Genomic DNA, 18,126 nt, shown 5'->3' with positions numbered 1-18,126 from the left:
TTAATATAATGTTGGCTGCAAAAGTTTATTTAACAGACATCCACAGCTAAATAACTTCATGTTGAGTAAAAACATTGCTGTTTGTTTAAAAAACACAATCAGTTTTGTAACATTAGTTACATCATCGGGTGACGTTATTTACAACATGATAGTGGAGTACATTTGATGTTAAACTTTTACAACTGCTGAAATTTTGCTGCATTCTGAAAGTCATGTCGCATGCCATGGAGCCTGCAGTCAGTCACGACGATGTCCTGTACTCTTTGCGTCGGGTTCGGTAGTACAGTGGTTCCGGCTATTGGATCCCCTTCTGCTTTAGCTTTTCATGGGGTGTGGCATGAATTTTAGAATGGAGTAAAATTCTAGGAACTTAATATCAAATGGACTGCAGAATCATGTTGTAATTGAATTCACCTGATGAGGTAACTGTCGCTACAAAACCGGTTGTGCTTTTGAAATACAGCTGCAGCAGTGTTTTTGTTCAGAATGAGTGGTGGCTGCATTTGAAAAGAGACTGATTGTCCTGTGCTCACTGTATTTCTTTGTTTGCTGTTTATTTGGTACTGGAATCGTTACTGTTGTCAGAAGGTCCTTTTCCATTAACCACTGTCATATGCTGTGGTACATAATCCCAATATTTCTTGTACTCCTTCTTGGTTCAAACCTTTAGTATTTCTCCTGATGTCATACTTGTACCTATGGTTGTCCCATTTTTCATTGCAGAGGTTACTCTCTTTACTTCTTTCATTATGACTGTTGGTCCTTTCTCATAGTCATCCGCACTGTTCAAGGATTTGAATGTCAGAGTTATTAATTTGTGATCTATGTCACGTAGCTGTTCTAAATAGTTTTCCAGTCTCCAGACGACGTCTTGTGATCTTTGTACACTGTGTTGTCTTTATTCATAATTTCCGCCGTAGCCCCTCCCAGCCTGTTTTGATCCCATGTTGCACTCTTCATTCTGTCATACAGTACAATATATTTTCCCTTCATCTCCAGTTCTTCAGTTGCATCACACTGCTCATTCAGCCATTTTTATCCTACCCTGCTCTGTTTCCCTATGCAATTCATTATTCAGCATGTGGTATGTCTTTCCTGCACCTCCATTGTTCTTCTTTTTGAATTTTCTCTCTCCTCCATCTTGGAAATCATTTCTGTAACTCATGGCTTTTTTTTCTTTCTCCAATTACATATACTATACTTTTCTGCCCTACTTTCATGCTTCCTTCTTTCAGCATATTACAATATTTGTTGACATTATCAGGTGGTTCTTTGTCTTGTAATGTGTTAATAAGCTCAGGTGATAGCATTTTCGTAATTCTTTCTTTCCTTGATCTTATCTCTTCTAGGTCCCATTTCATTACAGCAGCCCCCTCCAGTTTTTTTCATTTTTATTTATTTTTTTGTCATAATCAAATTGTGGCTACTATTAATAGCTGCAGGTGGTCATTGTGCTCTTTCTTAATTCCATTTCTGTATCTTTCTTCCACCAGTATAAAATCAGTGTGGCTTCCGTAGTCATCCTCTGGCGATTTCCAAATGTAGATATTCCTATTTCCTTTCTCATAATTAGTAACACTCCATTCCTTCCTGGTATTTGTCTTCTTTAGTAGTAAATTACATAACATTTGTGGGGTATTCTGTCAGTTGTTGGAGAAAAATAGATATATTAAAAACTTGAGTACACAGTATTGATGTTCCACAACAGTATTTAGCTAATAGTTCATTATGGACCAACTTTTGACTTCCTAGGCCATTGTAAGATAAGTTAATACTAGACAGGTAGCCCGCACAACTTCAATGAGACTTCATAGCTGTACAAAGATCGTTGATTGTTGTACAAAGGTATGTGTTGTTTTATGACTATCAGTACAAAACACAAGCATAATGTAATACCAAAAGAAACTTTGAACAAGTAGATCTTATATTACAGTACATTCAAAGATTAAAAGTATTTGAATGTATAAGCAAAATACAGTGTACTAATGAGTATTGGCATGGACAACTATGTTGTATGGGCAAACTACTGACTGTGATAAACAGGCCAAAAACAGGATGTCGAGGGAGGGGGGGTGATTGGGGGGGGGGGGGGGGGGGGGGAGAGAGAGAGAGAGAGAGAGAGAGAGAGAGAGAGAGAGAGAGGAGTCCGAGGAATGTGGGTGAGAAATAGTTACAGCAAACATATTATCTAATGGTGAGAGAAATATTAACTAGCTGCTATTACTTTAATAAGTGTGAGTGATGAAACTGTGTTTGCATATTAAGGACCGGTCAGAAACCATTGGTTCATGTTTATTAATGGATAGAATTTTGAGTCATGTCAGTTTTCTGCCTTTAGTTCCTCTGTGGAGAACATCACATTTAACATCATGTGAATGACATCCATTCACAGCATGTTCAACACAGGTGGAATCTTTCGTTTTCATTCTCCAACTCCTTTCATGCTCAGACAGTTTAGTAGTTATAGACCTACCTAATTGACCTACATATAATTTGCCATGCAGATTGCAGGAAGTCTTATAAATTCCACTATGTTCAAAAGGTGAACTCTTATCTTTACAGTTGACCTGAATGTAGGTAACACTGTCCATTGTGTAAAAAGTTTCAGTATATTTGCTAGATTTTAGTTTCTTGGCAAGTATCTGTAAAGTCATACCTAAGTATAGCATGGGGGCCCATTTATGTTATCAATGTGTTTTTGTGCTGTCTAAGGAGGATAAAGGAATACTGTTACACTCTGTCTCTTGTTTGTGCAGTGTATGTTGTCAGTTAGGGTAGGACTATAACCATTGCTGTATGCTGTTTCTTTGACTGTTTTCAATTTATTTTCAAAATCTGGGTTGGTTTGTGATACAGAAAGTGGATGGTGCAACATGAAGTGGAAGGCTGCATATTTGTGTGTTATGGGATGTGTCTGTTGAAGTTACATTCCTGTGTATCTTAACACTGTAGCATGGTAATGTCATAGCTGAGGTCTAAAATGGTCATAGATTCTCCTCTTAACTCCATCGTAAACTTAATTTTACTGTGGTGTGAATTCAAATATTGAAAAGTGTATTTGATTTTCAGGTGGTGCATGTGTCCACAAGCACAGTACATCATCCATTTACCTAGTTCAGTGTTGTATTTTAGAACTTAAAGGCTCTTTATCTAAAAATATTTGTTCAAATCAAACAATGGATAATCAAAGAATTGTTCAAAATTATTCATTAAAACTTCAGCTAATAAGGGGGTCCAGTGTTAACCTATCCGAATGACTGTACAGTTTTTTGAAAATGGAAATAATTATACTTTAAACATGTCTCAGTAGACAGTCTTATATTTTCTGTCTTCACGGCATTTTGGATACTGGACTATGCGAATGATGTCCTGTGTATGTGGACAGGTACCAATGGACAATTAAATATATTTTGCAACAGTAGGATTCACATCACAGTAAAATTAAGTTTACAGTGGAGTTGAGAGGAGTCTCTATGAACTTTTTAGACCGCAGCTTTGACATTAGTAAGCAACATAGTGTATTTAAGATATACAGGAAAGTAACTGCAATAGCACATTAATACTGGCCATTTTCCAGCATCCCCTAACACACAAATATGCAGCCTTCCTCTCCGTGGTGTGCTGCCATACATCCAAATACTTTTAGACTTTGAATGTACTGTAGTGTAAGATTTATATGATAGGAGTTTCTTTGGGTATTACATTACATGTGTCTTTTGTATTGATAGTCATAAAATGCCACATATCTTTGTACAACAATCACCAACCTTGTTACACCTGTGAACTCTCACTAAAGTTGTGTGGGCTACCTGTTTAGTGTTAACTTATCTTACGATGGCATAGGAAGCTGAAAGTAGGTTCATAATGAACTATTGACTATTATTGTGGAACATTAATATTGTGTATTCAAGTTTTTAATAGTCTGTCACATATTTATATGACTACAGTTTTGTACATCCATCCTATCTGATACCTCAACAACTCCTCCCAGATTCATACTTATTTTCCACCTCTCTACTAAATTTTTCTAGTTTTTCTGCTTGCAGCAGTGTTCTGACATTCCAGATATCAAACCTAGTTACAATATTGTCTCTCCTTTCAAGTTGTCCCCTCCACCCCACCCACCACCGCCTCCCCTCTGGTTATTGATTTAACATGAGAGGAAAGCATATTTTGCATCACTCTGTTTTACGCAGGAAGGGCAGACTACTTTTGCACACTTCTTCAAGCCAAGTGCATGTTTTAGGATATCTTATTGATAGGGATCAGGGCTACAATATTAAGAGTACCCTGGTGAAGATAGCTTCAGAAATAAACCATACAAATGTTTAATTTGTTTATATTTTGGGATGTTGTGATCAGCCCCAATTGAAAAGTTTTGTGTGAAGGTTTCAACATGGAGTTAGATCAACTGTGTATGGGATCAAATATAGGTTTGGCCTCTGTTTAGTTTATTAACTAGTGGGTTTATGCAACCCACATCTTAATAGGAATGAGAAAAGGAAGTTGGCTGAGTTGATAGCAGTATCTGTAAAGGGGACACTGACACCTGTGGGTTTACCCTTGAACTCACAAGCGTGAGGACAGCACATTTTCAGGGACGACTCAAGATTCAGGTTGATAGTATTAACACTTTGCCGCCCAGTGACACCACAGTGGTTTCACGCGAAATAGCGGTCAACGGCCGGCGACACCACAGTGGTGCCATGTGCATAGTATCGCTCAGTGGCTGGTGACACCACAGTGATGTCATCAGCAAGGTATCGCTCAGTGGCCAGCGACAGCACTTTAGTATCTTGTGCATTCTGTTGGTGTTTTGTTTAGGTAACAATAAGTTACACACCTCAACAAGTTTTTTGTTTTTATAAGTACTTGTGCGCTTTCATCATGGAAGATGAAAGAGAAGATACGATTATTTACAATGAATGTGCGGAGCAAAACTTGGAAGTTTCCACTACATCGCGTATGTCTCATCATGATCTGGTTGACAGACTTTCCGGTCACCTAAACCAACACTAACTTCTAGGCCTACATATTCTGAAATGATAAACAAAAATGAAGAAACTGTCATGTATGTTCCAAAAACAAAAACAAAAAAACAACAGAATTACTGTGCAAGTCTTGTGGAGTTGTGTTACATCGTGGAGACTGTTTCGCTGCATATCATATGAAAGAGAAATACTAAGTACCAAAGACAATGCAAATAAACAAATATATGAAACAAACAAATTTTGTACTTATTTACATGTGTATATCTTCGAAATTTCATGAAAGAAGGGGAACAGGGTTGAGAACTTATGACAACTAACGATGAGATTAGTAAAACCTAAGAATATAAGTACCAAAGACAATGCAAATAAACAAATATATGAAACAAACAAATTTTGTACTTATTTACATGTGTATATCTTCGAAATTTCATGAAAGAAGGGGAACAGGGTTGAGAACTTATGACAACTAACGATGAGATTAGTAAAACCTAAGAATGTATATAATCTCTAGATAATGTCAAGAATGACCGGTGACACGCCAAGTAATCTGAATTAGCGCTGCTGGCGCCAAGCAAACAAATTTGTATGAGACGTGCAGATGGCAAAATGTTAAAAGGAATACGTAGTTGAAAAATTTGAGCCTAAAACGTATGAAGATAAAAATTAGGTTAAACTAAACTTACTTCTTCAAAATATTAGAGGGTAAACATAAAATGAATTAACTTCTGATTTGTTAAGATGTACTGCAGCCTGCAAATTATGTGCATGATTTGCTTCTGAATGTCATTTCACCATGGAATATGGATGGATATAATTTAGCATCCAGTTACTACATAGTCATAAGCTAAGAAATTAACCAGTGAAAGCAGATTAAGTGTACCTAAATGCTGAGTTACAAATGAAATCAGAACGTCATGCAAAACTAAGAAAAGATTCTACTTAGTATTGAATGACACAGATGATGGTAGAGTTTAATCATATCTACGTCTACAGCTACATCCATACTCATTCAAGCCACCTGACAGTGTGTGGCGGAGGTTACCTTGAGTACCTCTATCGGTTCTCCCTTCTATTCCAGTCTCGTATTGTTCGTGGAAAGAAAGATTGTCTTTATGCCTCTGTGTGGTCTGTAATCTCTCTGATTTTATCCTCATGGTCTCTTCGTGAGATATGCATAGGTGGGAGCAATATACTGCTTGACTTCTCGGTGAAGGTGTGTTCTCGAAACTTCACCAAAGGCCTGTACCGAGCTAGTGACCGTCTCTCTTACAGAGGCTTCCACTGGAGTTTATCTATCATGTCTGTAACGCTTCCGCGATTACTAAATGATCCTGTAACGAAGCGCGCTGCTCTCCATTGGATCTTCTCTATCTCTTCTGTCAACCCTATCTGGTACATATCCCACACCAGTGAGCAGTATTCAAGCAGTGGGCGAAAAAGTGTGCTGTAACCTACTTCCTTTGTTTTCGGACTGCATTTCCTTAGGATTCTTCCAATAAATCTCAGTCTGGCATCTGCTTTACTTACAATTAATTTTATATGATCATTACACTTTAAATCACACCTAATACCAACTATAATTTATGAAATTAACAGCTTCCAGTTGCTGACCTGCTATATTTTAGCTAAATGATAAAGGATCTTATTTTTCTATGTATTTGCAGCCCATTACACTTGTCTACATTGAAATTCAATTGCCATTCCCTGCACCATGCATCAGTTCGTTGCAGATCCTCCTGCATTTCAGTACAATTGATATAACACGCTGTACTGAAAAATTCTAAGAAAAGTCCTCAGAGCATTAAAATGCATGTGCTTTCAAGAAAAACCAAGCTGTTCCAGTAACAAGAACTACTTGGAACATAGTAAGAGAGAGAGAGAGAAGAAAAACAAATTAGGAAAATTAAGCAATTTATTAAAACATAGACAATAAACTGATCAAAGATAGCCCTGAAGTTTCAGTCTCTTGTAATAACTTTTTCAGTTAGTAGCAGATAATTTAGGTTTGAACACATCTCTAGTAGATATCCTGCAGTTTCTAAGAAAAGCTATTCAAAACAAGTTTGATAAAATTTACTTTCATCCTACATTACCAAAAGAGGGCAATTTATTTAACAGATTTATGCTAATATATGTAAAATTATTTTGGAACTGAGTAAATCTGGTGCATTCTAAATTTACGTTATTTCTGTTGCTTGTTCCTTAATTGTGCATAGAACTTTTGCAAGTTAAGCCTCTGGCTGCTTTTTCATTAAGAGGAGACAGGCGCTAATATGGAAAGATGGTACAGCTGAGTTCTTTGAAATGTGACTGGCATGGCATTCTGTTTGGAATGCCTATAACTGTTCTCACTGTTCCCCCCCCCCCCTCCCCCCCACTTAACCCTTTGAGAATCAGTGCCTTTATTATGAAACCATCAATGCTATTGCAAGACAGAGACATCTAGTGGTACACAGAGATACTTCTACAACTCTAGTGCTTTGTAGCAGCCACACTGTTCAAAGCAACAGTTAGCACAGATATTGTGTAATGTGATTGTGACAAGCATGTTTTTTAATGTAGTGATCTTATTGAGGAAATTATTGGTGGTTAAAGTAAGTATATCTGAATTCATTGTAACATAAATTTCAGTTTGTACTACTGCTGTTAATGAGTACAAATGAAACCATTGGAGCAGTATTTACTTTAGATCTAAATTTATTAAATTTTAGACCCATTTTTGCTTGTTATTTAGGACTATAATTTGTTATCAAAAGTTCATGGAAGTTTTGTGATGTGACATTGTGTCTGAGAAAATATGTGAAATTGCTTTCAAATATATCTGATAAAATAATGGGTGGTTGAGAAGTATGTGTCCCAGTGATTTGAAAGTGAAACAGTCACTTTAAAAATGCTATTGATTGTTCACTTTTTGCCATTTCTTCTTGTATTCTTTGCTTACTATCATAGTAAATGTCGGTTTTGAAAAAAATTTAAATTTTTTATTTATGTTGTTGGGACTCAAAACACAGTTTTTGGCTGGAAAAGATGTCCCATAGGATATTTCCTTAAATTAAATGAGAAGACTGAAGCTGTTCCTTACTGGCACAGGGTTTTAATTTGCATAGTTAGTAAACCACTTGGTATAATTTAATATAGGAAAGCTCCTTATACTCATTCACTTTCAGTTGTGGGTCCAAATGACTTATCCAGAAAGAAATTTTCACTTTGCAGCGGAGTGTGCACTGCTATGAAACTGCCTGGCACATTAAATCTGTCTGCTGGACCGAAACTCGAACTCGGGACCTTTACCATTCACGGGCAAGTGCTCTACCAATATCCAAGCATGACTCACAATCCATCCTAACAGCTTCACTTCTGCCAGTACCTCGTCTTCTACCTTCCAAACTTCACAGACTCTCTTCTGCAAAAAAACTGGCAGAACAAGCACCCCTGGACGAAAAGATATTGTGGAGACTTGTTAACAGTCTGATGGACTCACACTCTTTTACCTTTCCACTTAGTTTAAGGAGAAAAAGTATATAGTTTCAGTTTTTGTTTTATATTGTATTCCAAAGAAAGCAGATGCTGACAGGTGTGAGGATTACCAAACTATCAGTTTTATAAGTCACAACTGCAAAATACTAACATGAATTCCTTACAGATCAATGGAAAAATGGGTAGAAGCCGATCTTGAGGAAGATGAATTTGGATTCCGTAGAAATTTTGGAACACGCAAGGCAATACTGACCCTATGACTTATCTTAGAAGATAGATTAAAGAAAGGCAAACCTACATTTCTAGCATTTGTAGACTTAGAGAAAGCTTTTCACAATGTTGACTGGAATACTCTCTTTCAAATTCTAAAGGTGGCAAGGGTAAAATACAGGGAGCAAAAGGCTGTTTACAATTTGTACAGAAACCAGGTGGCAGTTACAAGAGTCAAGGGGCATGAAAGGGAAGCAGTGGTTGAGAAGGGAGTGAGACTGGGTTGTAGCCTATCCCCACTGTTATTCAATCTGTATATTGAGCAAGCAGTAAAGGAAAAAAGAGAAAAATTTAGAGTAGGAATTAAAATCCATGGAGAAGAAATAAAAACTTTGTGGTTTTCTGATGACTTTGTAATTCTGTCAGAGCCAGCAAAGGACCTGGAAGAGCAGTTGAACGGAAAGAACAGTGTCTTGAAAGGAGGATATAAGATGAACATCAACAAAAGCAAAACAAAGATAATGGAAAGTAGTCGAATTAAATCAGATGATGCTGAGGGAATTAGATTAGGAAATCAAACACTTAAAATAGTAGCTGAGTCTTGCTATTTAGGGAGCAAAATAACAGATGATGGTCGAAGTAGAGAGGATATAAAATGTAGACTGGTGATGGCAAGGAAAACGTTTCTGAAGAAGAGAAATTTGTTAACGTTGAGTACAGATTTAAGTGTCAGGAAGTCTTTTCTGTAAATATTTGTATGGAGTGTAGCCATGTGGAAGTGAAACATTACAATAAATAGTTTAGACAAGAAGAGAATAGAAGCTTTCGAAATGCAGTGCTACAGAAGAATGCTGAAGATTAGATGGGTAGATCATGTAACTAATGAGGAGGTACTTAAAAGAAATGGGGAGGAGAGGAACTTGACTAGAAGAAGGGATTGGTTGGTAGGACATATTCTGAGGCATCAAGGGATCACCAATTTAGTACTGGAGGGAGGCGTGGAGAGAAAAATTATAGAGGGCAACCAAGGGATGAATACACTAAGCAGATTCAGAAGGATATAGGTTGCAGTAGTTACTCGAAGATGAAGACGCTTGCACATGATAGAGTAGCATGGAGAGCTGCAGCAAATCAGTCGCTGGACTGAAGATCACAACAACAACAACAACGTCGCATTAGTTTATTTTTGTGGCTGCTGAGCCGACATATCAATCATTGTCAGTTTTTTATGTTTCAGTTCCTCTAAATTCGATTTGGCCATTACAATGATTGTATCATCAGCATATATTACTGCCTTGTAAGGCAAAGAAGTAGGTAGATCACTCATGTATATTAGAAGAAGAAAAGGACCCAGAACAGAACCTAATGACACTCCTGTAGTAACTAGTTTGCGTTTAATCTACTATTATATATGGTGAGAGTTTGTTTCCTATCTATCAGATAAAATTTTGTTAGTGATAGTTTATTGTTCTTGATATCATATTTTTCAAATTTAGATATTATGGTATCATGTGATACAGTGTCATATGCTTTGCTCAGATCAAGGAGCATAACACAGACAAAAGAATAGTTTTCAAAACATTTCAGAACATCTGTAACCAGAGACATAACAGCTTCTATGGTGTATAGACCAGGCATAAAGCCATATAGTGAAGAAGAGATTACCTTATTGTTCTCAAAGTAGCAATAGAGTTGCTCTTTCACGCAGTGTTCTGTGACATCATATATTTTGAGAATGAGGTATGGATACTTGCTGTGTTTCCCTTTGACTATTTGTTTCTTCACATTCAAGTTTATTGTCTTCCATTTGCTCTGAGTGTCTGCACCTAGAAATTAAATACAGATTGTGCCAGTGCAGCTCTGATGAGCCTCATCTCCAATACAGTTGTGCTTGTTCTGGGATCGAACACACTTCAACGAAATTTTAGTTTTGTGTAATGAAAACAAAGTATGTCTTCTGTAATCATATTTGTGTATTCTATCACCATGTACAATACTCCCTGCATCTTGAATATTACAGTATTGGGACCATTGCTTCTGTTTTTAGCGAGCTCATGCATAGCAGATTGTTATTACATGCAACATTGCCGTGGTGCATGCTTTTACTCAATGATGCAATGTACTACTCCAAACTAGGACACTGTCTAATGGAGGTTACACAAAGCCCACGCAGGCTCCACAACTCATGGTAATACCATGATCGCCATCCCAACTTGAAGACATGTGGTGTCCATCCATATATGCATTGCATGCAAGTCAGATAACAAAAACTTATTAACAGCTTCCTGTTTTAACCATTAAATTATTATCTGGTCCTTTGTGATCATCATTCCTTGGCTGGGTAGATATAGCGCTACATGTCACTCTACCGGAGTGATATGCAACACCACAGCCTGTTTGAGCAACTACTTCTGCTCTATCAAAGAGTATCTTCATAGAAATTTATAATTAGACTTTGCACTGTTGTGTTATATTAAGTCATTTCATTGCATTGCAGGTAAATTACATAAATGTACATCTTTGACTTCTTTCCACATCCCAGAAACCATTTTCTGGTGGTTGTATGAAATAGGACCAGTGTAATGTGATTATATAGTTAACACTGCAGTGTTGCTCTCAGGAATTAGGAAACTTTTTTAAATTTGTAAAGTGATGTTAACACTTCCCTTTCGATTCCATCACCTATAAGCAAGGAAGGTCTCCAGTGAAAGAAACTTTTATGTTCCCAGCTTTGCTTATACTTTACTTTTAGTTTTCCAGTTTGTATGAGGATGTGCTGGAAGTTAATACCTCCAAATTTTTATGTAAAAACTCTTAAAGTTTTTTTAAAATAAAACAAATGTTATTAACATTCAACTTTTTTATTCTTAATGTCTACATATTTGCAGTACTGTGCCATTAGACAGCCTCTAACGTTTTTGATGACAGAAAAGCGTGTGACGTGTATGTGCAAACTCCCTTCTTCTCTTAGATGAGTTGACTTACTTGGGAATGCACAGCCGCTCTTCTTCTCTGGATAGCCGGCTTCTGGAATCTCTTCAAACTTCTTCTCCAAAGAACGATGCTAGTCACAGGAACCTTTAAGTCTCTCTCTCTCTTTGTGATATAATGAGGTACTCAGTAGCTGTGGGTGCATAATGAGCTTCATAAAGAACAAAATTCACACTTCACACATAACATTTAACTTCTCGTAAGTAACTCGTATCGTCTCACATTAAAAACAGGTTTAAGTCCATTTAGAAAAGAGTTGGCTTAACAACCATGTCTCTAATACAAACATATCGTAAAATACGTCTTGCCTCCAGCAAGCCCAAGATAAGGGTTTTTTCACAATTCAGAATCTCAGTTGTTCTTTTGTCACTGCCAATAGTCACAATTGCAAACAGCACAGAATAACACAGAAGCTCCTTGGTTCTTCGTGTGCTTTCACTACAACTTCCATGGATCACCCGACAAGTACTTTTCAGTGCCATTCAACCGCCACATCGACCTTTTGCTCGCGACTGATTTCACACCTGCACACACAGACAGATGATGCGTAGTAGATAGGGTTCCTTTCTCCCACTCACAGCTAAAATACCGTGTGTTCGAGACATTGGAAGACCAAGTGGTTCTAGAATTTACGCGGAAATTCTTGAAACGCTACAAACCCCAAATTGTAGTGGTAATGTGGCAGTGTGTAACATAACTATGTCGGTGCATGAAAAACAGCTTGCTGTAACAGAGATTCTGACCAAAGAGTTTGTCCGTACATGGACTATCCTCTCCTTTAGCTTGACAATGCCAGACCATACACAAGCATTGCAACATCTACAACAATCTGACACCTTGGGTTCACTGTCTTCAGTCATCTTCCACACAGTTCCAACTTGGTCCCACCCGGTTTTCATCTGTTTCCATAACTTCAAAGAACACCTTCAAGCACTGCACTTTGATAATAATGAAGCGGTGCAAGCAGAGGTGAGATTGTTGCTCCGTTGCTGAAGTCAAACATTCTTCACCGATGATATCAGCAAACTGACATCTCATTGGAAGAAATATGTTCGTCACCAGGATGACTATGTTGAGAAATAACTATGTAGACATGAAGAAAAAAGATGCAGAATGTTAATAATGTTTGTTTTATTTAAAAAGATTTAAGAGTTTTCACATAAAAAATTCAGAGGCATTACTTTATACCATGGCCACATACATGAAAAATATGTCTTCATTATTTTTGTTCTTGTTAACATTTTTTGAATAAGCACCCTGAAACTTTTCTGTTCTTTTGCATCTGATGCAAGAAAGAATCATTTGGGAACTATTAAAAAAATTTTTGCTTTATTTCAGAGTTTTATACTTGGTGACAAGGATGTATATTTATTTTCTATTCAATGTTATTTCTTTATCGTGAAGTCTAAAAGTGAAATTGTAGTTTACCATTATGTGAAGTGAAAGATTGCTGACTATTCATGAATGTCGTTAGATCTATACTACTATACAAAACACTGAAGTGCTCAGCAGAGGGTACTTGAAATGGTACCAGATGTTGAGTCTTCTTGCTCTTCAAATCTCATCTGGAGCACATAAAGAATGACAGATTAAATGTCTGTGTGCTGCAATTAGAGTACTTTTATCTTAATGTTCCTTATGGGAGCATTACTGAGGGAAATGAAGAATATGTATAGATTCTTCACTTAATACTGTTCTCAAAACTTTGGAAGTAGGCTATCACAGGATAATTGGTGTCTGTCTTGAAGTGTGTGCCAATTCAGGGTTTTAAATACTTCTGTGACATTCTCCCATGATTCAAACAAAATTGTGATCACTTTGCTGCCCTCCTTCGCATATGCTTGATGTCCCCCATTACTCAGATTTAGTATGGGTCTCTCATGCTTGAACAACATTCTAAATTGGATCACACAATTGATTTGTAAGGAGTCTCCTTTTTACTAAGCATTTACTGAACATTTAAAACTAGTAGCACCACTTTGAAATCGTAACAATATATGGCTGGGTATTTGTGCAACTTTTTTCCGATACTACTTCAGTATGGATGACTGCAGTATCTGCAGAAAGTTTGAGGTTACTATTAATGTTGTCTGCCTGGTTATTTACATACAATATGAACAAGAGGGATCCCATTACACTGCCATGGGGCATGGCTAAATTTACTTCTATCTTCAATTGTCCATTTGAAATAAGATTCTGTGCCCTATTTTTTAAGAAATCCTCAATCCACTCACAGATTTTGTTTGTTATTCCATATAATCTTTTTTGTTATTAATCAGTAATGTGGTGAAATTCTTTTCACTCATCAAGAAATACTCCAGTTGGCTGATTTCTTTCATCCATGGGTTTCAGGATGTCTTTTGAGAAAAGTGCAAATTGGGTTTTGCATGTTTGATGTCATCGTAATCCATGCCAGTTGCAGAGGAGGAGGACATTCTATTCCAAGATATGTCACTAATGTTTTAGCTCAGAATATGTTCTAGGGTACAACAAGAGATGGCTATCAATGAGATAGTATGATAGTTTTGTGGATCACTTTTGCTACCCTTCTTGTCAACAGTTGTGATGTGTACTATCTTCCAATCACAGGGCATGGTTTTTTTGTCCAACTGGTGTATGCTATATTATGATTAAAATGAGAGCTAACATTGCTGCAAATGCTACATAGAATCCAACAAGGATTTCATTGGACCGAGGAGCCTTCTTGAGTGCCAAATGAGTTGCATTCATCATAACTCTGTAGTCTTGTGTTTTGTTCTTCACTGGACCATGAATGACCATAATAGTGTTAATAACTTAAAAAGGTGAGGGACAGACATAGAACCAAGAGACTACATCAAGTAAGTTACTGTACATACTAGTCATCATTAATAGAGAACTATTAAAGTCCAGATCATTACTAACAACCCTCAATGAATAGGTATGTCAGTGCAGTGAACTGGAACTTGAAAAGTTGTCACAGAGCTTTTGATAGAAGTTGAAGATAAAAAAGCAAAAAAGACAGAGTGAAGTGTGCATATCTCCTGGAGGAGTGAAAATAAAACAAATATTTGAGAAATTATCAAAATTAGAGACTGGGGTTAACAGAAACATAGGTGATTAGAAGAAAGAGAGAACTTAATTAGTTCAAGAGAGTAAAGAAAAAAAGAATTAAGAACAGGTGAAGCAAAGAGATTAGTAGAGGTTGCAGGATCATTTCTTTGTCTGTAGTTTTGAAAGAAAGGAATTGAAGTTGCAAAGCTATGACCTTTCTAGTAATATAGAGTAACCTAGCCAAAGTCTATATTATCACTTCTTATGCATTAGATTTTTTGTCATTATGTATTTCAAAAGTGATTTTATAAAAGTGGATTGGACACATGCATAATAGGATCTCCCTACAAAGACAAGAACCATGAGGTAGAAAAGGCTTATTGAAAACAAAAGTGTAAAGGTGACCCCCATCTTTCCCTGTTTTATGTGTTTTAAAACTTTTAATAGCTTATGAATGAATGTATATGTATGAATTTTCACATTTGCGTGCCTGTCTGAAATGATTTGGCTGTTTCTTCTTTGACATTTGGAAAAATAGTTCTATCTTAGTGTTACACCAGGAGCATTTCTGACATTGTATTTTTGTGTGGCTTAATTATGGAGCAGATGATCTTCACTTATGCTATCTGTGGCATGCTTACCAAAATCCTGCTTCTTTAATCTAATACCAATATACATTTCTTTTCCAGAAATATGCAGATGATGCTGTCTTCGTTGCTACATCATACAGGCTACAATGAACAGCTGTATAAGCCTTCTTTAGTTGGGGGTGGTCTCTATGGGTTAGGTAACCGATCCTGTGGTCTTGAGATGCCTAGCCGTAGTGCCATGCCATCAATCTCTCGTTTACAACAACATATTGAATGGGCATGGAGTCAGGGCTTTGATCTCCAAGGGAGTGAACAGCTTGGTGGAAAACTCTTCAATACACGAAAGTGGATTGGAGCAACTGAAGTAGTCACAGTGCTTTCTTCCCTTAGGATACGGTAAGTTCAACTAATGTATTTGGCATGCTTACTTTATAAACAACAAAACCTGCCACAAATTTAGTGTTAAACTGCAGATTTTTGACCGCTTTAGATAAGAGTGTATATTGCATCCCCTTTTGATAGCTACTCGGGATAAGAATCTATTAAAATATTCTGTATCCTGTGAAAACTTGTGTTCATCATGATGCTGTGTGGATTATTGTCATTTGTTGTTTGACATCAACCATAAAAGTGACCATCCAATTGTGGAAAGTTAGTCGGCATTGTCCACTCTTCTAACATAGCTAAAGAAAACATAACAGCATGACAATTAAATTTAATGTTAGGTGAAAAAGTGGAGGTTTTGTGTGTGTGTGTGTGTGTGTGTGTGTGTGAGAGAGAGAGAGAGAGAGAGAGAGAGAGAGAGAGAGAGAGAGAAGTTTCATGTATCTGATTAAAAGAAACCTTCTCCACCCCCTACCACTACTCCTCCCCCAAAAACGAACTTAGGGCTCCCAAATATTTATGTACTTACTTATCTAGAATTTCCTTTGTACAAGAAAAATGACTAATGTGTGTAGAGGAAAAGGGAACCTTTGAGTCAGTAAAGAAGAAAGTTGCACAGGGAACCTTATGCTGAAGGTAAGACACTAGTATTGGATGAATTCAAAATTGAGTCTGGAATGGAATAGAGAGAAGACAGGAAATGTATTGGTAGTATGTAAGGAAATAAAGCACATCAAGGACGACGAAAAATTATTTCTCCCTCCTCTTATCTCCCAAGTCAGCTGTTATCACTTCTGTTTCAATCTTCTATGTTCTCTGTACCACAACCTTTTTATCTTATCCTAGTTTTGACTTTTTTTTTATTAATCTGTTTCTCTACGATGTAATTACTTGACATCTGTCAAATTCTGATAAAATAAAATAGTAGATATCGAACTAATTTAGTAACCAGTGTCAATGATACAGCTGCCAAAATCCCTTTTTCTTTTGTGTTAGCAATACAGATTGTGTTTCTGTGCCCTTTCATTTTTAATTGCATTGCTGAAAGAATCAAACTGACACTGATTAGATATAATAGAAAGATTTTTAAAATTTGACAAACATTCTGAGTTTACAGAATGAGATTTTCACTCTGCAGCGGAGTGTGCGCTGATATGAAACTTCCTGGCAGCTTAAAACTGTGTGCCCGATCGAGACTCGAACTCGGGACCTTTGCCTTCCGCGGGCAAGTGCTCTACCAACTGAGCTACCGAAGCACGACTCACGCCCGGTACTCACAGCTTTACTTCTGCCAATACCTCGTCTCCTACCTTCCAAACTCTCATTCTGGAAACATCCCCCAGGCTGTGGCTAGGCCATGTCTCCGCAATATCCTTTCTTTCAGGAGTGCTAGTTCTGCAAGGTTCGCAGGAGAGCTTCTGTAAAGTTTGGAAGGTAGGAGACGAGGTACTGGCAGAAGTAAAGCTGTGAGTACCGGGCGTGAGTTGTGCTTCGGTAGCTCAGTTGGTAGAGCACTTGCCTGGCGACGGCAAAGGTCCCGAGTTCGAGTCTCGGTCGGGCACACAGTTTTAATCTGCCAGGAAGTTTCATTCTGAGTTTAATCTGAAAATAATAATTTGTGTGGCAGAAGCACTTGAAATCTGCAAAAATGGCTTAATATACTGAAACCATCGGTGCCCTACTATAGTTGTTATATTATTTTTTTGTGAAGTTTTTGGTCTCAGTTTATTTAGTTCTGTCACATGCATAGTTTAGCACATGTGTTATTCAGAAGAAACAGTAGACCAAAGACAATTATTTACAAGCCATTCACTGTGTTGACCTTTTCCAGTTATGTACATTCCTGGAAATTGAAATAAGAACACCGTAAATTCATTGTCCCAGGAAGGGGAAACTTTATTGACACATTCCTGGGGTCAGATACATCACATGATCACACTGACAGAACCACAGGCACATAGACACAGGCAACAGAGCATGCACAATGTCGGCTCTAGTACAGTGTATATCCACCTTTCGCAGCAATGCAGACTGCTATTCTCCCATGGAGACGATCGTACAGATGCTGGATGGTAGTCCTGTGGAACGGCTTGCCATGCCATTTCCACCTGGCGCCTCAGTTGGACCAGTGTTCGTGCTGGACGTGCAGACCGCGTGAGACGACGCTTCATCCAGTCCCAAACATGCTCAATGGGGGACAGATCCGGAGATCTTGCTGGCCAGGGTAGTTGACTTACACCTTCTAGAGCACGTTGGGTGGCACGGGATACATGCGGACGTGCATTGTCTTGTTGGAACAGCAAGTTCCCTTGCCGGTCTAGGAATGGTAGAATGATGGGTTCGATGACGGTTTGGATGTACCGTGCACTATTCAGTGTCCCCTCGACGATCACCAGTGGTGTACGGCCAGTGTAGGAGATCACTCCCCACACCATGATGCTGGGTGTTGG

The 18,126-nt window shown here is 37.7% G+C and overlaps 1 protein-coding gene across 1 annotated transcript in view; it reads left to right on the top strand.

Moving 5' to 3' along the window:
* LOC124595254 (zinc finger-containing ubiquitin peptidase 1-like) overlaps nucleotides 1-18,126 on the top strand; it is a 221,105-nt gene that overhangs the window by 133,037 nt on the left and 69,942 nt on the right. The window contains exon 7 of the mRNA XM_047133922.1: nucleotides 15,392-15,688. Within this exon, the coding sequence (XP_046989878.1) occupies nucleotides 15,392-15,688 (297 nt within the window). The remainder of the gene's footprint in view (nucleotides 1-15,391; nucleotides 15,689-18,126) is intronic.

Source organism: Schistocerca americana, chromosome 2 (genome assembly GCF_021461395.2).
Source record: "Schistocerca americana isolate TAMUIC-IGC-003095 chromosome 2, iqSchAmer2.1, whole genome shotgun sequence".
Classification (NCBI taxonomy): domain Eukaryota; kingdom Metazoa; phylum Arthropoda; class Insecta; order Orthoptera; family Acrididae; genus Schistocerca; species Schistocerca americana.
Note: the sequence above shows the minus strand (reverse complement) of the source record. Positions and strands in the feature narration are given on the sequence as shown.